The following is a 20,108-nucleotide window of genomic DNA, read 5'->3' as shown; positions in this document are numbered from 1 at the left end:
TTGGTCTGCCTGATGTTCCTAAATGATTGGCTCGGGGCTCCCTGCGCCCCGCATGTAGTCTTCCGCCATGCGGCCTGCTGTTGGTTAATTCGTGACACAAAAACACGGGTCATAGCCCCCCGTCAGGTAGGTAGGTCTAGCAGGGGCTTTGGTACTATACATACAATTCAATGAGCCATTGTAGAGTAGCTATATAGTGGCTAAAATATGCTGAGTATATGCGTGGTTTTTGAGTTTGAAGCTTGAGACAAACTTAGAGGCATATGCTAGGCATATGCTTAAATTTAACTTAGAAAATTCCCTAGGTATATACCTAGAATTTAATTTCAAGTATATTATTGTATATGCCTGGCATATAGCATATGCCCAGGGTTACTTAGAAGAGTTTAAACAATTTGCATAAGTATAGTTGGACCTAGGCATATGCTCAACCTATGCCGCTAGGGTTCTCTCAAGCTTCAAACTCAAAGACTACGCATATGCCTAGCATATTTTAGCCACTATATAGCTACTCTACAATGGCTCATTGAATTGTATGTATAGTACCAAAGCCCCTGCTAGACCTACCTACCTGACGGGGGGCTATGACCCGTGTTTTTGTGTCACGAATTAACCAACAGCAGGCCGCATGGCGGAAGACTACATGCGGGGCGCAGGGAGCCCCGAGCCAATCATTTAGGAACATCAGGCAGACCAATCAAGGCAAGGCTGAAGTGCTATGACGCCAAGACAGGCGAGCGCCTCGCAGCATGCAAAATGCTCGAGGTGATCGAAGATATAGCACGACGAGCAGGCAAGTGCTCGAGGGTGCTCGGGACACGAGCACAGGCGATCAACAGAACCGTACATAGTATATAGTCACTCTTTAGGAAGGACCTTCAGAAGGTTCTCCAGTAAGCAATGCAAGCAGTTGTCTTTACTACTGTGTGAACACTTGCTTGTGCACTTGCTGTAGACCCTTTGGCTCTACCGAACCTCACCCCGTTCAAGTCAACCTTCAGTCTGAGGAGTCCCTTTCAGTGGTAGGGGACCGAGATTCGTCACATTTTGCGTCCCAAATTCTGCATAAAGTCCCCCGCAAGCTAAGGACAGCCCCCCGTCAGCTGTATACTCATTCGAACATGCTTATATCAAACACAAAACAGAATGCACCCACCAATCAAGATGGAAGGACATCCAAGAATTGTGGGGCGTGTGGCTCAGTTGGTAGAGCGTTCGCTTAGCATTCCCTTAGGTTTGCGAAAGGTCCTGAGTTCGATTCCCAGCTCGTCCACAGATTATCTTTTGTCCCTGCCTAAAGGCGCCAAGTTTCTTTTTGTCCGTCCATCTTCCATGGACCTGTTGTTTCGCCTGGATCGTGAAGGATTGCGTTGTGTCGCAATTGACAAACTGATGTTGTAACTTGTATCCGTGGTTGGTCCATGTGTTGCGGTAAATCCTCGGCAGAACCGGTTCAGAAATGCCTGACCCCTGTCCCTGCATGGTTGAGGTCATCGCTGAGTGGGCCCTTTCCCAGAGTCGCATTTGTTGCATCTGCAGTTCTGCACAGCTCAAGCTCGAGCGACTGAGCTTGTCAACAACCAACCTTTTCGGCGAAGCCGCACATAACTCAACATGGTAAGCTTGCGGACTTTACTTTTTTGCGTTTCTATTTGTTTCGGCTAACGTGCGATTGTAAGCTGCCCCTTGGGCTCCTAAACGCGGCGCAGGGCCACCCCATGCTGGTCGAACTCAAGAACGGCGAAACCCTCAACGGCCACCTGGTGCTCTGCGATACGTGGATGAACCTGACTCTGCGCGAAGTGGTGCAGACTAGCCCTGTCAGTCACGCGTCCAGAATTTATGACAATATGCTGGCTACTGACTGGAATGGTTGGTGCAGGAGGGCGACAAGTTCATGCGGCTGCCGGAAGTCTACGTCAAGGGGAACAATGTGAGCTGACACCGATGTCTTTGGGGTTCCTGTGGAATTACTTGCTAATGTGCGTGCTGGGTTAGATCAAGTATCTGCGAGTTCCGGACGAGATCATCGACATTGTTAAGGAGCAGCAGCAGAGCCAGCAAGGCGGTTACCGTGGGGGTCGCGGTGGACAGGGGAGGGGCGATCACGGCGGGCGCGGCGGGGATAGGGGTCGCGGAGGGAGAGGACGCGGCGGCGGGAGAGGTGGACGGGGAGGAAGGGGTTCATGAGCAGGGATGGGTACATTTTGACGGACAGACGGTGACTGAAGATGGGGCCAGGAAGCCTCCACCGGCATACCCCTCAATCGAGCGCCAGGAGTTTGGTCTTGAACGCATCACACCATATGCCTGCTGGAAGCTTTCAGCAGAGCAGGCTGCTTGTGGTGGGATGAGCCTATAAGGCCCTATAGAGGCTTCTTGGAAGAGAGATCCAGACCCAGTGTATGGGCTGATGACACCGCTGGCGCAGATACCCTAGCTATTCTCGCTATTACGGATTCTGGACTAGGATGACTGAGTCTGAAAACATCCATGCGGCTTCCACCTTGACGGGTACCTACCTTAGACTCCCGTGAAGGGAAAGTGATACATAGATGAGGTACCACGTGATCCCGCGTCGCCTGCAATTGGCACAGCGTGTTTCCCCAGTCTTGGCGTTCCGAGTTTGGGCGGTGCAACCATGTCTATCGCTAGCTCACCTTGTGTAAATAAAATCTTCGATCTTTTCATCTTATTGAAGCCATGGCACAAAGCCGGGTTGTGATTGACGCGCTATGGCGGTGTCTCAACCCTTCAGTTGATGCTCATTTCATGTCAAGGGCAATCAAATCATCGTCCCTTCTCGCCTACCGTATCGATGGTTTCCGTGGCATATGCCGAAACCGCTGTGCTGGGCAGGCACGAGCCCTGCATGTGCGCAGTTCCCTCATGGACTCCTCTTGCGAAGTCGTCGCAGGGCAGTCGGAACGACGGCCTGCCCCGGCTGGCTCCGAACCGCCGCATGTATCAGCTTCGCAGCTGGTGAGACAGTTGCTTCGATCAGACATTGTTCACATTTACCCGCGGAAACTGCGTCCGATCACGACGCCCGTCATATACGAGGCATTGCGCACCCTGCGCAACCATAGTGGCCAGGCTGGAAAGATTCGGCAGCTGGTTACGTATCTGGTCGCAGAGCGCGGTGAGCGGCCCAATGTGTTCCTCTATGAGGCGCTCGTCACAGCGAGCTGGGATACGACGACCGGTTCCGCGAGTGATCTGGTGGCTATCATGGAGGAGATGTGGGACACAGGTATAACGCCGTCTCCAAGTTTCTACCACAGCGCTTTACGGGTACGTTTTGAGCCAATGTGCACACGGTTGGCTTTCTCATGCCCGAATCTCTGACACGGTCTGTAGTTGCTTGCTATCCATCCAGATTACCTGACTAGAAACGCTATCCTCAAGTCCATGCGGGATCAGGGTATTGAGTTGACGGACGAAGGTAAATGCAGTGTGGCGCTGGGGCTACTCCGCGATCCTCAGCTCGAGATGGCGCTGGAATATCTGGCTCAGATGTGCCGGGAAGGGACCGAAATACCTGACTGGGTATTCAGTGTCTATTTCTACGTCCTCGGAAAGCAAGGCTTTCTTGACGAAGCGCTCCAGTTGTTACAGCAGAGGATCGGCGGCTCAGACGGCAGCGCCGTCTCGGTCCCTCTAAGCACTTGGTATTTCTTTCTCGAAGAGTGCAGCAACGCCTTACATCACCCGGGAACGGTCTTCATATGGGAAAGGATGGTCCAAACAGGAATGATCAATCCGTCAGATGGAATTGCGCTCAATGTGCTATACACAGCGTCCCGCCACGGCAACTCAACCCTAGCTACCGAGGTCATCCAGCTTCTCTCCGCCCGGAGGGTCAGGCTAGGCTTTCATCACTACGAGGCTCTGCTCGACTGTTACATGCACGAGGGAGATATAGAGAACGCATTCGAGGTGCTCCACATCATGACCGAGGCCGGAGTCCAACCTGACCAGTCCAGCACGCGTTCAATCTTTTATGCACTGAAAGATTCCCCTGAACTCTCAGCTAAAGCTCTTGAGACGCTCTCGAAACTGAGAAAGCAGCATGACATTCCAATATCAGCTGTCAACGTGCTGCTGGAGGCCCTGGCGCAGAGAGGAGACATGCCCAAAGCCCTCGACCTTTACCGGCAACTCAGCCAGCTCTGCTCTTCAGGGCCTAACCAGCAGACGTTCGTTGTCCTCCTCAGGTCGGCCCAGGATGAGGTATCCAGGGACTTCCTGATATCAGAAATGGAACGCTTCTCAATCAGGATTCCGTCGGGGTTGCTCAATCGCCAATCTGCCGCTCTGGCCAGATGACAATTCTGGCATCAGACTCGAACATTTTCGCGGAAAATGAACAATTTGCATTGCCGTTCTCTGTACGAGGCCAGCTTCACGGAGGGACAAAAGGGCCGTAGTACCATCACGCATTGCGTTGCGTCCCCGAAGGTACCTTTGCAGGGTGAACATGGCTCCCTGATGCGTGGCCCCTGTCTTGACGTGAGGAGATCTAGTTATGTCTTCATATCAGACGGCAGCGTTGGGTTGCAGGGACGGTTATTGCCAAAATAGGATCCAGCGGCCTGTCGGATTCCGAATCGCGGGAAGAGGGTGTCCTGGAGGGTAACAGTCTTCTCGGTGAACCATTGGAGGCAGCGCCGAGGAGCGGGACAGAAAGCTTGTATCCTGGAGGTCACGCAAGAGTCCTTGGCATTGAGCCGCCTCCAAGAAATGGCTGCATCGCATAGCTTGAGCTGTGGATAGCTAGATGCAATCCAGGTTAGAATCGTGTCCAGGTTATGGTACCTGCTTGGCACTTTTGACTACCGCGGTGGCGGGCAGCACCTTGATTGGAGGGTGGTATAGCAATCAACGAGGCACATAGCCGACAACGTCAATCAAATCCGAAGTGAGAAGGTTTCTCTCGACTCGGCAACGTGGAGCGAAGCGACGCAGTCCACCGAATTGTAATGGGAGCAGAGCCCCAGCTGCCACTATTAAAGAGACTCTCCCAGTCGTACTCCGTATGTAGCTTGGAGATGATCATGACTGGGAGACCGATATAATGTAACTGGGACTCTTCTGGGCGCGTGACTCTTCTTCGCCCGCAGGACATTTGCAATTCCGATTAAGCATTACTTCTGCGAACTTGATAATCGGACAGATGGCCGGTCCAAAAGGGTCCATACTGATCCGGGCCTCTCCTGAGTCTATGCTTGCTTCGCCGGAAGTGGTGACATCGCCGGTGTGGTTAACCGGCTTTCCGTTTGGTTGTCGTGGAGCTGATTGTATATGTACAATACGGTATGGCTCGTCCCGGTGCGCCAGGAGGTAGTAGCGGTCGTAAACCGAGCTGGCATGCAGAGTAACCTTGACATGTATATCAGCAACAGACAAGCCGTTCGACGTAGCCACGGCCAGGGGTTTCGCCCTGACCGGCACGGCATGAGGTGAGCGGCCTCTGCATGCGGGGAGATGGGAGGGCTTGTGCCGATTGGAGTGTGCCGCTTGTAAGCTTTGTACAACCTCGGCAGGTCTCGGCATTCGTCATAGCGACCCTCGAGCTCTGCAAGGGTCGAGAACATCGTCGTTTTTAAAAATGGCACAATCGAATGTTTAATCGTAAACGAATCGAGATGGGAGACAGTCCACGGCAAGAGCCCCGGCACTAAGATCGGAATCAATCCGAGGGACGAAACTCCCGATCCCTGTGTCGATCCGAGGTGCTAACGCAAGGGACGGCTGTGCGAGCTGTCAGTTATTCCCGACGGCTGTGGGAGGCCCGGGATCACCGGCATTCTCAGTTCTCACCATGGTCAGCATCAGCTACTGTACAGTACAAGTACCACAGCACACATGCAGCTGTCTGACATCGTTGCAGTTGGAGAAGGGGGGCTTCGGCGGATGGAGAAGGAGGGAGGGATGGGAGACAAGCAGAAGCGTGGTGTACAGTTTTAGCGTCCGTCGGCAAACCACTAGGACGACTTTGCGGGAGCAACCTCAAAGATATTACATATGCCAACTCCGGGATCGGGTCTCAATAGCGTCCGATAGGTGGGATGGAAGGCAGTTGAAGATGGCTTTTAACTCAACAACCTGGAAAGAGCATATGGATCCGGTATGCGCCTGAGCCCGCCGAGGCACCCCAGGATAGTAATCCGCACCCAAGCCCTTCCTGCCTTCGTCCCGATGTGGTGGGGTAACAGTTGATTGATTAGAAACGACACTCTGCCATTGGTCACACGACAGAGTCTCGACCAAATCGGCTTAACGTATGCCTCTAACGGGTTTATTCCGCTTCTAAGTGCATACCCCCACGGCTGGGTCCAGGGCCCAGCCAAGACAAGGGCGAGCGAAGATCCTCTATCGTCCTTCTTGGCGACGTAGTTCTGGTGACTTCACTTATCAAGGGGGTTGACTTCGAACACTCGTTTCGTGGGGTTTTAAAGGCATTGCTCACAGAGAGTGTATTCTAGTTATCTTACAGTCAGGCCTCTAGCACAGTACGTGGAGCAGAGATATCTGGACCCATATCTCTGGGACAAGTCAACTTCAAACATGGTCTTTACACTACCTTACCTTGGGTTAGTACCTTAGGTTAGTGAACTCACTCAGGTGGTGAGGACAGGATATAAGCGCTCGAGTTATCGCCGGCAAGGGAAGCAGCCGTTCCAAGCAGTTCTTTCGCCAGGCTCACCCACACTTCGGGATCTTCCTCTTATCTCCCCGCCATCTCGAGCAGTTCCCGGCTTATCTCTGCGTCCCTCACCGTCCAGTCGAACGTCGCATGCCGCAACCAGTTTCTTTTCCGACCCCAGCTCAATGTTCGAGCGCCGAGCAGGTTGTCATGCAGATTGAGCCGCCGTTCGACGTCGCCACCGTCCTCAGAACCACTGGATGTAGTTGCTAGTCTCACCACACATGGAAATCTGTGAAAAGCCGGCCTCGTGCCCCGCCTCCTTCCACCCGAGATTTCCTCCCGGGCTGACTGGTGCATCTCCGCAACGCCTTCCGCATGTCACGAATGGGTTTCCCATAGCCTTCCATCTGCGGGAACCCCCAGATATTGGACGGAACCCGTATGTGATGGCCAGGGCCGCTGGCAGTCTTGCTCGGTAACTGCCTGCATCACATCGTTGCACCTCGCATTCATTGGATTGGCGAGCACAGAGCCACCTCTCCGACGCGGCTTATCTGCTTTTCACTCGTGCCTACCTCAACCTCTTTTGCGCGCACACCTATCCTTCGCTGTTGACAACTAGTAATCCTTTTGCCGCTGATATTTTTCTCCTATTCCGTTTCAAACCCGAAACGCAACAGCGAGTATCTACGGTATACCTGACATACAAACGAGAACCTAGCTCAAATCGTGTGCTATTTCCTCTTCCGGCTTTCGGGGCACTGGACCCTGTAAGTGGGACCCGTCCAGTGCCAAAGCCAGCCGCGAACCCCAGTCATCGATCAGTAACGTACGCTATTTGGCCCGCCACAGACTGGACCGTGGCTCCCCCCGCAGCGCAGCCGGCGCATCCCCCAGCCCAGGGCGCGGCTTTTCTCAGGATACCCCAAAACTTCTGATAACCTCCTGGCCTGATTTCCCCACAGTTCGCAGCAATCGCCCTCGTTCCATGGTCGTGTCTGACTCCACGGTTGATGCGATGGCTGGCCACGACACGTCGCCGGTTTCGCTGCAGCCAGGTGATCAGGACACGGACGGATACGGCGGCACCGGCGGGCTCGCCGACCCGTCGCCGCCGCCGTCCAAGAAGAAAGCCCGGCGCGGCGCCGATCCCTCCAACCAGAAACGCAGGTGTGTCAGCACCGCCTGCATCGCTTGCCGGAAGAGAAAATCAAAGTGTGATGGCGTCCTTCCAAGCTGTGCCGCCTGTGCCAGCGTCTATGGCACCGAGTGCGTCTATGATCCGAACTCGGACCACCGCCGGAAAGGCGTGTATCGCGAGAAAACCGATAGCATGAAAGCCCGGAGCTCAACCCTCCAGATCCTGATTGAGGCCATCCTGAATGCCGCTGAGGAAGACGTGCCGGCCATCGTGAGGAAGATCCGCACCTGTGACAGCCTCGACCACGTCGCCGAGGCAATTCTTAAGAACGATTACGCCGATGACGATGACGACGATGACTCCAGCCGTGCCGACGCCGAATACGGCGTCAATCAGCCCGTGGATGGCGAGAGGGATCTTGCACGCAAGATGGGCGAGCTCCGCCTCGAGAATGACTCTGTCCGCTTCATCGGCGGCACCTCTCACCTGATCTACCTGGGCGAGCCGAATCATGTTCCTGAGGAGCCTGAAGCCGACGGTTCTTTGTCCAGCGAGGATCCTCCTGCCAGCTGGACCGAGGTCACCAAGGACACGCAGTTGATCATGCATCTGATGAACATGTACTTCAACTGGCACTACCCCTATTTCACCACTCTTTCCAAGTCACTCTTTTTCCGAGACTTCTTGAAGGGAAAACCGCGAGGGCGGCCCAAGTCTACCGTTTACTGCTCATCGCTACTGGTCAATGCCATGCTAGCGCTGGGCTGCCATTTCACCAGCGTACCCGGCGCTTTTGCCATTCCCGGAGATAGTAGGACCAAAGGCGATCATTTCTTCGCCGAGGCGAAGAGACTAATTGTCGAGAACGATGAATATGAGAAGCCGAGGCTCACCACAGTGCAAGCGCTGGCACTAATGTCCGTTCGCGAAGCTGGGTGTGGGCGAGAGGCCAAAGGATGGGTTTACAGTGGCATGAGTTTTCGGATGGCGCAAGACATCGGGCTTAATCTCGACATCGGAGGGATCGCAAGAGACACGGAACCTCTGGACGAAAAAGAAATTGACGCCCGGCGGATAACCTTCTGGGGATGCTTCCTCTTTGACAAGTGCTGGTCCAACTACCTCGGCCGCTTACCACAGTTGCCCAAGAATACATACAACGTCCCTAAATACGATGTTTTCCCAGAGGAGGACTCGGAGATGTGGTGTCCGTATACGGATGGCGGGTTTGACCAGTCGTCCAAGCAGCCGTCCCGGACAAGGGCAGTTGGTCTACAGCTTTCCAAGCTCTGCGAGATTAGCAGCGATTTGCTGCTCTTCTTTTATCACCCCAACTATATCGGCCGGTCGAGCGGAAAGGCGCATGAGTTGAAGAAACTCAGCGAGGTCCATCGGCGACTGGAGGATTGGAAGAGGGAGCTGCCGCCCGAGTTTGAGCCGAAGGACGGCCAACTGCCCAATGTCATCCTGATGCAGTAGGTTTGACCGTTCCATGAATCCTCTTGAATGGACAGTGGACTGACTCGATGACAGCATGTTTTATCACCTACAGTATATTCATCTGTTCAGGCCATTCCTCAAATACACTCCGGCCACTTCTCCATTGCCCTCCCATGTATCCCCTCGGCGGATATGCACCGCGAACGCAGGAGCTATCTCAAAGCTCATGAGGCTATACAAGAAACTATATGACCTGAGGCAAATTTGCAACATTGCCGTGTACATGGTCCACTCTGCCTGCACGATCCACATGCTCAATCTGCCTGAGAAGACGGCCAAGCGCGACATTATTCACGGGGTGAAGCAACTAGAAGAGATCGCCGAGGATTGGCTCTGTGCGCGGAGGACGCTGAGTATCTTAAGCGTGTTGGCACGGAAGTGGAAGGTTGCGCTGCCGGAAGAGGCAGCCCTCGTTCTACAGCGGACGGACGAAAAATACGGCACATTCAGCACGTCGGACGTGCCGTCGCCAGCCGTGCCCTCGATCGCGCAGTCGCCCCAATCGGTTTCACAATCACCATCCAACACTAGGCCGGATCCCTACAGTCCGGCAAACCAATACAATAACCCGGCGGCTCAGTCAATGACGCTAGATATTCCCTCATCAACTATATCGGCCGACGTGCTTAATGGCATGGCCATGTCGGGGATTCCCCAGAGTCTGCAAAACGTTCAGAGCCAGGTTCCGAAACAGATGACGCAGCCCGTTGCTCCTTCATCCATGTCGATGGGCAAGAACATGCCAGCCCTGAATGGCTGGGGCGTCCCAGCCGTGACGCGGCCGATGCCGAGCTACAACCAGTCTTATGCACCGGTCCATAACGGGATTGGGGCCGCGACGTCGTCCCGTCCGGGGGCGCGCCATGTGAGTCCCAGCTCGCTTTATAGCATTGACGGGCAGGATTGGTACATAAAAGACGGCGTGAGTTGGCAGCAGAACTTTGAGTCGTGGGGTCTCGGTGCTGGCGGCAGCGCCAACCCGTCTTCAAACACGGCGACGGGCACAACAAGCCCTGCCGGGATGAGCGATGCTTCCATGTACATGTTCCGAGGCCTTCGGGCGAACGAGATGGACAGCTCGGGCTTTGACTCTTTGGGTTCCATGGGCAACTTGGATCACTTACCCGGGCTAGACTAGGAGTTTTGAGTAGGTGATTATTGATTTCATGCGGGAGGAGCGTGCGAGGGGCATGGATGGATCAAGGAGTGTAGGGTTCAGGGGATGCATATATATTGTACTGGGATTTACTGCTCACATATACGAGGTCGGGAAGAGCGGCGGCACCTTCGGGGATCCGAAAAGATAGCGGTCTGTATTTGGGTTTGGCGGCAAGAGGGCGGCGCTGGAAGTATAAATGTACGTCGCAGCCGGTCGTAACTGGCATCAGCTGTGTACATATATCTTAGAAGATAGATACCATAATGTCGGCCATGAAGATAAATGACGTCTCTGTCCGTCTATCCTCGTACCGTTCTACGAAATCCAGTACATCTCGCAAAGAATTACACCACACCGCTCAGCCGACCGTCACCTTCTACCTCCTTCCCTCTCCTCGGCGTCCATAATCTCAAACAACCGCTTATACACTCCAGCCTCCTCCTCCATCTCGGCCATACTCCGAGCCTGCCGCGCCGCGTCCTCGATACTGGGGAAACTGCCCCCGGGCTGCGGCCTCGTTGACCCCCATTCCCAACCATCACCACCAGCAGATCCCGATTCGACTTCCTGTCCCTGTCCCTGCTGATTCAGCGCCCTCTCCCTTAGTGCCCGGTCCCACAACGCCCCGCCCACGTTGCCGTCCTCGTTGGCCATGCGCTCGTACACGGCGTCGGAGGGCGTCGACGCCGGTTTGGCCGTCGACCCCCGGATCCGCGGGATCACGTGCACGTGCACGTGCGGCACCGTCTGGCCGGCTTCGGGCCCGTCCTGGAGCGCAATGTTGAAGGAGCCCTCTTCGGGTTCTGCTGCTGGTGCGAGGTGGGGGGTTGTTGTTGTTATTGATGTTGATGTGGGTGATGAGGGAGAGGGAGAGGGTGTAGTAGTAAAGTACTGCCGCGCAAGCATGCGCTGCACGCGCTGCACGGCCACCATCAGGTCCGTCAGCTCGCTTGCCGACAGGTCCGTCAGTCGCCGGTGCGCGCGCAGCGGGCACACCAGGACGTGGCCCGGCAGGAGCGGCTTGAGGTTCACTAGTGCAAAGGAGTGCGGTGTCTTGAGGAAGACCTGTTGGGGTGTGGGTGTGGGGGGCGGAGGTTAGTGAGGGGTTTCAAGCAGGAAGGTGTCGTATTAGAGAATATAGCGAAAAGAGCGCAAGAGATCAAGATTCAAGTCTCGTCTTACCTGGTTTGTGACATCAAACGGCCCAAAGTAGATGGGCTGCTGGGGTTGTTGGTGCTGTTGTTGAGTGGTCTTTTGGGCCGTCTGTTGGTGGCCAGCGCCCGACGACGTCGTCATTCTCACGCCCTGTCGTAACCTTCCTTGCAGCGCAAAGCGTGGTTGAGAAATGGTGCCGAAGATTTGAACCCAGGATCTTCTGGCAATGATCATACTAATGAAGGGTAAACGGTTGTGTGAACCTGCTGACTTGGCGGCCAAGTGTATTGAAGTTCCACGCTTGTACAGTACTTGGTAGTGACTAGTGAGTGGTTGGTGGGTTTCATTGTGGGAGAGCCAACCCTCAGACAGTGACAGTGTCAAGCAGGAGCCACTGACCGGAAATCGGCCTTCTATCCATCTCACTTTTGGTCACTCGTCTTCGTCGCTCAAACCGAATGTGAGCACATGGCTAGTGTACGAAGTTCTACGAAAAGTAACATGACCGCTATATAAACCAACTCATTTGCCTGATTTGAAACATGAACCTCCAATATGCAGCATTATGCGATTTTGTTCCGACGCATTGGGCCAGCGCAGTGACTCCGCCAGAACTCACCCCAGTAACTAGTACCAAACCCCAATCTCAATGCTGAGCCTCCCATATCCACAAAACTACGTAGAGTATACACATATGTGCAATATCTAGCTCTAAGTTCAGAGATTAGTAGATCATGACAGTCTAGGCAAAAGCTCTTCATCCTCCAGGGCGTCTTGATGGATCCGGTCTGCGCTGTCTCGCCGAAGGGATGGATCATTATCTCCGCGCATAAAGACTATTTACCTGTTAGGCATCGTGAAATGTTGATGGGAGCGGAAACGGATCCAGACATACCGTGAGGCGTGAGAAAGAATGACGCCGCTAGCGTCAATCCGAAGATAGCAACCAGCAGAACGAAAAACGCCTGCGGGAAAGTCCCGACGGTGGCAGCATACAGTCCGTTAAACATGATGGGCGAAACGACGCGCGAGAGTGAGTGAAGCAACCCGATGGCTCCTAGAAGTTGGCCGACTCGCTCGGCAGGGACGTGCTTGCTCAGGGCCGCCTGGATGGTGGCCGACGCGAGCCCACCAAAGGCGGCTATGACGGCACAGGCGACGAAGAGGGCACCAGTGCGCACAAAGATATATCCTGCAATGCCGAGGACATCTGACAGCAGTGAGATCCGGAGGATCCAGATGTCCAGCTCGTCTGCCCCGGCATTCTTCTCAACAAGCACCTCTCCTGCTTCTCTCCTCTTTGCTGCTGGCCGTGTCCGGAAGACGTAATTGATGACGGGGAATATGCCCAGAAGGATGACGACGCGCACCATGGACACCATCGAGATGAACTTGGAGCTCTCAAAGTTACCCCATCCAAACACGTATTCGGCGTACAGGACAATTATGGTGCCTGCGCTCATGGCGGCTCCAAGGATGATCATGTCGATGAAGGCTAGGATAAGAAGATTGCGCCGTAGTCGCGTGGTGCCGGGTCCAGTGGGAAATAAAATAGAAAGAGGTGCGAGAGGATTCGCGGTCCTCACCGAGTGCACCACGCTGCTGACCTGCTTGCGAAATGGAATCCTCGACAGGATGGGGCCAGCCCATTCCGGTGCGGGGGCAAGAGCTTCCTGTTGAACCGCGTGCTTCTCGCGCGCTGCGAGCTGGCGCCTGAGGGATAGAGACTCGGGGACCACAAACCCCATGAAAAAAGCGAAAAAGATGTGGCAGCCGAGCATGATGTAGAAGATGGATAGTAGGGAGCCCGTCCACTCGACCAAGTAGCCCGCTAGCAGGGGACCGAAGGCGAGGCCCGAGAAGAGACAAGAGTGCAGATAGCCAATGGCGACTGCTCGCTTCGAAGGGGGAGTGCAATCACTCGTGTATGAGTGGCTCAAGACACTCCCAGCGGTGAAGGAGCCTGTGAGGCCGTCAAAGAAGGCACCGAGGATCATCCACCGGTAGTCGACTGTTTCGGGAAACTTGGCCGCAAGGATGGTAATGATCTCGGCAGCAATGCCGCCGATCGAACAAACGACCATCAGACGTCTGCGGCCATAGCGATCTGAAAGCGCTCCCAGTTTGGGTGCCGAGAGGGAGCTCAGCGTTCCGGTGAGAACATTGAGGACCATAGAGAAGGTTGCCACAGACTTTTGCACTTCTGGGATGAGACATTGGGGGTTGTTGCCCCCTAGGAAGACCGGCATGAAGGTAAAGGTCGGATCCGCGGCCGACCTGTCGGCGAAATAGTGTTTGCAGACAAGATCAATAATACTGTACACCAAGAAGGTCAGTAAGAAGTCTCGGAACCACTGCAGGACGGGATAGCCAGTACAGGTTCAGCCTCGGGACGACCGAGCCGCCAAAGGCGAGAGTAAAGAGTGCATATGGAGCTAGCAGAAAGCCGACCTGCCTCACGGTTAGTCCCATGAATGTTGTCTGCGGGTACCTGCAGCATCACGCAGCTCTGCAGTGCTCGTCCCGGAATCTTGGCCAAGCAAAACATACCGACGGTCTCTTCCACCAGGGCAGACCCTCAAAATCGTCGAATCCATCCCATCTTTCACTGGAAGAAGACCTGTCCGGATTCTCTCTGCTCCGGGCGCCGGCACCCAGGAGCCCGGTAGCCTCGGTAGTACCGTCAACCTCGTCGGCCTCAGCCTCGTGGAGGCGTGTCCCGGTGCGAAACCGGCCATTTCTGGAGCTGTGAGCCATTGGACCGTCCCAGTTGGTCTTGTCAACCTGGAACTGTCTCTCACGGTGGAGCGAAAGCCGCGTTCACCTGCCAATTTTCAGTCCTGCTCCGTGCCTATTTCTTCGTGAAGTCTCCGCGAGTTGTTTGGTATCCGTGGCGGAGAAGAAGAGAGAGGAGTCAGATCCGAGATAACCAAGCGGTCAATTGAAAGCCGTAGCCGTAGCCGTAGCCGTAACTATTACGACACACGACGGACTCTTGGAATTTGATCTAGACCGGAAGCTTAACGTAGACAGTGTCCCTCGGGCCCACGACGAGTTGGCGCCAAGCCTCGGACCTGACCTAAATTCAGCCCAGCGCAGCACGAGCCATGCGTATACTGTACAGAACACAAGACGAGTCGCTTTCCTTGAGTGTGTCAGAGCAAAGGAATGAAATGCGGAAGGGAGTGTGAGGAATGTGGGTTAAGCTGGGGGTATCGGATGTAGTGCAAGTTAACCTAGCCTCCAGTATGTGTAGGGAGTGTATTTGTAAGGATACAGAGCTAACGTTAGCGAGTAGCCACTAGCCACAGCATATCTGATAACGGTAACTAAGCCGAAGCTGCCCAGATTCACTCGCTCCCGTCGGCATTCAACCCCAGGGAATCCCGATCAGAAAGTCTCCGCGAGCTTCCCACCTGAGCCATCCTCTCCAAACTCGGCTTTTGGCTCATGGCTCAGAATGCTCCTCTGTGCTAAGTGAAGCTCCGTGCCATCCGAAAGCTCAGATGTCCAGTAAAAGGGCAACACGACGTCACCATGAGCGGGACGCGCGAGCTTGATAACAAACCTATCAAGGTTGCAGGCTCCTTGCAATGCATCGTAAACAGGCTGTCCAATGATAGAACCGCAGCTGTTGGGCTAGGTATCAGGGGATGACGCAAATACCGTCAGGCACCTCAATGTATCAATTTGATTTGTCATTGGCAGGTCCTGAAGAGTGGGATACGTACGTACAGGTGTCTCTCAAAAGGTGCTCCGAGGTTCCTGTGAGGAAGACATGGAGTCTGGACGGAGGAAGGTGTATAGTACAACATCTGCCTGGAGCGTCTGTTAGAAGGGGTAGTACCGTATAAACTCGCCAAATTGACCTTTCTTCTACTGCGCGGCCTGAGGCACGCGACGGATCTTATCGCATATTATACCCACTTCAACCCATCTTCTTCAAAAGAACCTTCTGCAAACCCACTGCAAGCCGGTCGCCCAGGATTGGTCGGTTGGCCTTAGTACGTGCAGTAGAAGAAGGTCAATTTGGCGAGTTTATACGGTAGAGAGGATATTTTTGCACACAAAATTCTGGCTGCACTAACAGATCCTGTCCCTCGCGAAGTACTTGAACGAAGCACCGCGGGCTTACTCCGCAGAATCTCCGGACCAACCGCATTGCTTCCAAGTCGACAAGGCATCGCATACCAATTGTAATCGTTTCTACCAGAATGCATTGATTCTCAGGAAATACCCCCCCGTTTTTTGAGAAAGAACTACGCGGCCTGTAAGGTGAGTTGTTGCCATTAAGCAAAAGGGCAAGCCCGGTGGACACGCCTGACTCCCCGATGACTGCTCTGCTGTGTACATACTCCACTCCACGCGCCTGTTGGTTATATCTGCTGCTGCGCGAAGAACTTCTTGGACTCGGCGCACCTTTCGCTCTTACACCCCGGACACCTCAGGCCCATTTGCTTGGAGCAAGCAATCCCACTGTCCAGATGCGCCTTGGCTATGTCCGCAAGCGCCTTGATAAAGACCGGGCTTCCGTTCAGGCTCTCAGCGCGCTTGACCGTGTCGGCGTGCCCCGAGCCGCCTATGACCTCCTCGTCGAGTTCGAACAGGGTCTCGATATGGTCAGAGGTAAAGGCAATAGGGATCAGTATCAGATCTTTGTGGTCCTTGGCAATGTACTCCTCCACCGTCGTGGATGTCTGCGGGCCGAGCCAGGGCTGAGGGCCAACCTGCGATTGCCAGCATAGTCGCCACGGGTTGGAATAGCCGAGCCGTTGCATCACCGCCTGCACTGTGGCCGCGACCTCGGCCGGGTAAGGATCACCTGCAACACACGTCAGCCTTGGAAGCCCAGCTTTGGGGGAGACGGTTAGATCAGAGACTTACCTCGATTTACCACCGTCATGGGCAGGCTGTGCGCCGAGAAGAGCAGCACAACCTTGTCCCTCCTCTCCTCGGGATACTCAGCAAGCTTTGCCTCAATGTTCTGCGCAAACGCCTCGACCAGTCCGGGGTGTACCGGCCACCGGTCTATAACGCTCCACTTAATTGTCCCATCGCTCCCGTCCTCCTGCGGCAAAGCCTTTCCCTCCAGCCTCTGACGCCACTTCCATAATTCATTCAGGCTGCTCCCCGTCGTCGAGCACGAGTATTGCGGATACTGCGTGAAAGCGACGGCGCGGCCACCGCGGCCCCCGCCGAACCCGTCGGCCAGCAGCTGCAGGTACATGGTCTCGGTAAGCGGATTTGCGTAGCGGAAGGCGACGTAGGGTTTGTGCGGCGCCGTCTCGGGCGAGATCTTGTCAAGGATCTTGCACATCTCGCTGCATTGGTATTCGGACCATTTGCGAATGGGCGAGCCGCCCCCAATGGCAGCGTACTGTTTTTGGATCTTAGGTGTTCTGCGTTTGGAGATGAGCGGGCCTAGGTAGCCTTGAAGACGGCCCAGAGGGATAAGGTCGGCATCTGCCTGTAAAGCGCGGGTTAGCTATGCGCAGGGCATATGATAGGAAGGGATAGTAGACGAACAAATAACCTGCTGAGAAAGTCGCCCACTTCATCGACCGTTGAGGGACCGCCCATGTTTAGAAAGACCATGGCTGTCGGCCCTCTCGAACAAGTGGAATCCTGGGTTACTGGGTATACGGGTGATGCCAGCCATCGTACTTGTTGCGGCGAGGGTTTTCCGATACCTCCGGTCCGAAGGGGCCGCATCATCGCGGCCGGGAGTCGGAAGGCCATCGCGGAGATGCGTCGGTGATTAGGAAGCAGAAGAAGCACAGCCCTAGAAACGTGGGGAGTTGACAATTCCAGTAATCACGACCCAAAACCGGTTGGCTTTGAACAATGAGGCGCCGATAATACTTTTCGCGAGTCGTGGCGAAGATACACTACACTATACGGAGACGAGGGAGGGAGCGGCCAGATTTCGCTGATGACAGTCTTGACTCTTTCCTGGTTGTATCGAAATGCTCGGCATCGGAGGCCGGTTGAACTCCTGCTCTCTTGGCGTCCCATCCATGACGTGAGGGATCCGCTGCAAGCTTTCAAGCCAATGAGAGCCCCCCAATTGCAGCACCCCATTGCACATGCATCACATGCTTTGGCGTTAGGCAGGCGCGTCAGCTTGGAATCCGTCGCGTCGCAACTGAACCTACAACGCCTTTCCATCGTCTTTCCAGGGTTAACCGTCACTTTCCTATCACAATCAACCCTACGGCGATAAGCTGTGAACCCGTCTGTAAACTGCTGTGTCGAAATCAGCATCCTGAATTATGGCTGGGGCAGACGAGGACGAGCGGCCTCCTGAGAGCGACGAGGGTGAGGAAGAGCTGGATGAGACTGTTTGTCCCCTTGAAATTCTGATGTGAACTTCTACCAACTGTCTGGCCAGGACTATAAAACCCAGAAAGATGCGGTGCTGTTTGCAATTGATGTTAGCGCCTCAATGCTCCAGGAGCCAGCATCTGCCGGGCAGAAGAAGGCAGAAAAGGATTCGGCCATTGCAGCAGCCCTGAAATGCGCCTATCAGTTTATGCAGCAGCGCATCATTGCGCAACCGAGAGATATGATGGGAATCCTTCTCTTTGGCACAGAAAAGTCAAAGTTTCGTGATGAGTCTGGCGGGCGAAGCGGGACTGGCTATCCACACTGCTACCTCTTCACCGATCTCGACGTCCCCGCCGCCGAAGACGTCAAGAAATTGAAGGCACTAGTGGAGGAAGGAGAAGACCCGGATGGGGTGCTCGTTCCGGCCAAGGAGCCTGTCTCAATGGCCAATGTGCTCTTTTGTGCCAATCAAGTTTTTACTACGAACGCCTCGAACTTCGGCTCTCGACGGTTGTTCATCATCACGGATAATGATAGCCCGCATGGCAAGGACAATACCGCAAAATCATCGGCGGCTGTCCGTGCCAAAGACCTCTACGATCTGGGTGTTGTCATTGAGCTGTTCCCCATCAGCCATGGAAGCAAACCCTTCGATATATCAAAGTTCTATGACGTAGGACGCCCCCATTCTTTTTCACTATTCTCAAGCTGATCTTGGATAGGACATCATCTACCGGGATCCAACAGCCGAGGAGGGTTCGCCAGACGTGGTCAAGACCTCTAGTTCAGGCGATGGCCTATCGTTACTGAACTCCTTGATATCCAATATAAACTCTAAACAAACGCCGAAGAGGGCATATTTCTCCAACCTTCATTTCGAGCTTGCCCCGGGCCTCACAATATCAGTCAAAGGCTACATGCCTCTTCATCGTCAACAACCTGCTCGCACCTGTTATGTCTGGCTTGGCGGAGAGAAAGCCCAACTCGCCCAGTCCGAGACAATCAAGGTGGATTCGGCGACAAGGACCGTCGACAAATCCGAAATCAAGAAAGCATACAAACTCGGCGGCGAGTACATCCATTTCAAGCCAGAGGAAGCAGCGGCCCTGAAGAGCAGCATGGGGGGCAAAGTACTGCGTATCATCGGGTTTAAACCGCGGTCGATGCTGCCCATGTGGGCCTCAGTCAAAAAGTCAATCTTCATCTTTCCCAGCGAGGAGCACTACGTCGGCTCAACCCGTGTGTTCTCCGCTCTATGGCAGAAACTGCTCAAGGATGACAAGGTTGGCATCGCGTGGTTCGTTGCGCGAGAGAATGCAAACCCGGTGATGGTGGCCATTATCCCCTCCAGGAATCCAAACGGAGAGACACAATACCTCCCAACTGGGCTCTGGCTGTACCCGTTGCCCTTCGCCGACGATGTCAGGAATGTGGATCTGGCAGCACCACCTAGGCCTGCGGACGAGCTCACTGACAAAATGAGGGAGATTGTTCAGAACCTCCAGCTTCCAAAGGCAATGTACAACCCGCTCAAGTACCCGAATCCTTCGCTACAGTGGCATTACAAAATCCTGCAGGCTATGGCGCTCGATGAGGACACGCCCGATAGCTTAGAGGACCCAACAATTCCGAAATACAGACAGATTGATAAGAGGGTTGGAGGTTATATGGCCGAGTGGAAGGAACTGCTGGAGGAAAAGGCCAGGGAACTTATGAAGAGCAGAGCAACGAAGCGAGAGGCAGAGGATGACGATGATGGCAGGCTTGCGAAGCGCTCTAAGCCTGCGGCGGCAAAGAAGGCAGGAGGGCAGATGAGTAATGCGCAGCTCAAACTTGCCTATGAGCAGGATACGCTCAAGAAGATGACGGTTGCCGAGTTGAAGGATATAATGGTGATCAAGGGCCTGAGCACGGCAGGGAAGAAGGCCGATTTGCTTGAAAGACTGGGAGAATGGATTGAGGAAAATGCTTGAGTTGAAGGGGATCAGCCTATTCTTTCTGTACTATAGGGGCTATGGCTGCAGCGCAGTTTTGGAACCGTGGTCTGAAAACGTCTTGTATGGGCGCCATCTGAAGTCGTTACTTGCGCATCACCTTCTTGGCCGTTACTCGAACAATGCTACTCCGTCCTCCTCATTCTAACCCCCTTTCTCACCTCCTGCCAAAGTCAGGGT

General features: G+C 54.4%; 7 protein-coding genes and 1 non-coding gene across 8 annotated transcripts in view; 4 read left to right on the top strand and 4 right to left on the bottom strand.

The window, feature by feature from the left end:
• Positions 1-4,329, top strand: part of N656DRAFT_792845 (uncharacterized protein) — a gene marked incomplete at both ends in the record, with an annotated part of 6,653 nt that extends 2,324 nt beyond the window's left edge. The window contains 6 exons of the mRNA XM_064817118.1: positions 1,680-1,820; positions 1,883-1,933; positions 1,999-2,182; positions 2,242-2,345; positions 2,860-3,294; positions 3,361-4,329. Of these exons, the coding sequence (XP_064665514.1) occupies positions 1,680-1,820; positions 1,883-1,933; positions 1,999-2,182; positions 2,242-2,345; positions 2,860-3,294; positions 3,361-4,329 (1,884 nt within the window). The remainder of the gene's footprint in view (positions 1-1,679; positions 1,821-1,882; positions 1,934-1,998; positions 2,183-2,241; positions 2,346-2,859; positions 3,295-3,360) is intronic.
• Positions 1,189-1,273, top strand: N656DRAFT_t144. Its single transcript has one exon. It is a non-coding gene; the product is annotated as a tRNA-Ala (tRNA).
• Positions 4,330-4,677: 348 nt separating the features above from the next.
• On the bottom strand, positions 4,678-5,909 carry N656DRAFT_784707 (uncharacterized protein). The gene has a single exon (XM_064816234.1). The coding sequence runs from the start codon at positions 5,554-5,556 to the stop codon at positions 5,056-5,058; it is 501 nt and encodes a 166-aa protein (XP_064665513.1). The 5' UTR covers positions 5,557-5,909; the 3' UTR covers positions 4,678-5,055.
• Positions 5,910-7,670: 1,761 nt separating this feature from the next.
• On the top strand, positions 7,671-10,431 carry N656DRAFT_792843 (uncharacterized protein; the record flags this gene model as incomplete). The annotated part of the gene is made up of 2 exons (XM_064817117.1): positions 7,671-9,268; positions 9,327-10,431. The coding sequence occupies 2 exons, from the start codon at positions 7,671-7,673 to the stop codon at positions 10,429-10,431; spliced, it is 2,703 nt and encodes a 900-aa protein (XP_064665512.1).
• A 163-nt stretch (positions 10,432-10,594) lies between these two features.
• N656DRAFT_784703 (uncharacterized protein) lies at positions 10,595-11,724 on the bottom strand. The gene has a single exon (XM_064816233.1). The coding sequence runs from the start codon at positions 11,383-11,385 to the stop codon at positions 10,822-10,824; it is 564 nt and encodes a 187-aa protein (XP_064665511.1). The 5' UTR covers positions 11,386-11,724; the 3' UTR covers positions 10,595-10,821.
• Positions 11,725-12,339: 615 nt separating this feature from the next.
• Positions 12,340-14,364, bottom strand: N656DRAFT_718985 (MFS general substrate transporter; the record flags this gene model as incomplete). The annotated part of the gene is made up of 4 exons (XM_064812325.1): positions 12,340-12,443; positions 12,503-13,923; positions 13,985-14,058; positions 14,158-14,364. 4 exons carry the CDS (start codon positions 14,362-14,364, stop codon positions 12,340-12,342), a joined length of 1,806 nt encoding a protein of 601 aa, XP_064665510.1.
• Positions 14,365-15,619: 1,255 nt separating this feature from the next.
• N656DRAFT_784701 (ferrochelatase) lies at positions 15,620-17,608 on the bottom strand. The gene is made up of 3 exons (XM_064816232.1): positions 17,134-17,608; positions 16,492-17,074; positions 15,620-16,429 (listed from the first exon to the last, which is right to left on the bottom strand). Exons 1-3 carry the CDS (start codon positions 17,185-17,187, stop codon positions 15,984-15,986), a joined length of 1,083 nt encoding a protein of 360 aa, XP_064665509.1. The 5' UTR covers positions 17,188-17,608; the 3' UTR covers positions 15,620-15,983.
• Positions 17,609-17,798: 190 nt separating this feature from the next.
• N656DRAFT_740779 (Ku DNA-binding complex, Ku70 subunit) lies at positions 17,799-20,068 on the top strand. Its single transcript, XM_064812807.1, has 3 exons — positions 17,799-17,948; positions 17,999-18,607; positions 18,657-20,068. Exons 1-3 carry the CDS (start codon positions 17,880-17,882, stop codon positions 19,905-19,907), a joined length of 1,929 nt encoding a protein of 642 aa, XP_064665508.1. The 5' UTR covers positions 17,799-17,879; the 3' UTR covers positions 19,908-20,068.
• Positions 20,069-20,108: the final 40 nt, after the last annotated feature.

This window comes from Canariomyces notabilis, assembly GCF_033297395.1.
Source record: "Canariomyces notabilis strain CBS 508.74 unplaced genomic scaffold N656scaffold_36, whole genome shotgun sequence".
NCBI lineage: Eukaryota > Fungi > Ascomycota > Sordariomycetes > Sordariales > Chaetomiaceae > Canariomyces > Canariomyces notabilis.
Note: the sequence above shows the minus strand (reverse complement) of the source record. Positions and strands in the feature narration are given on the sequence as shown.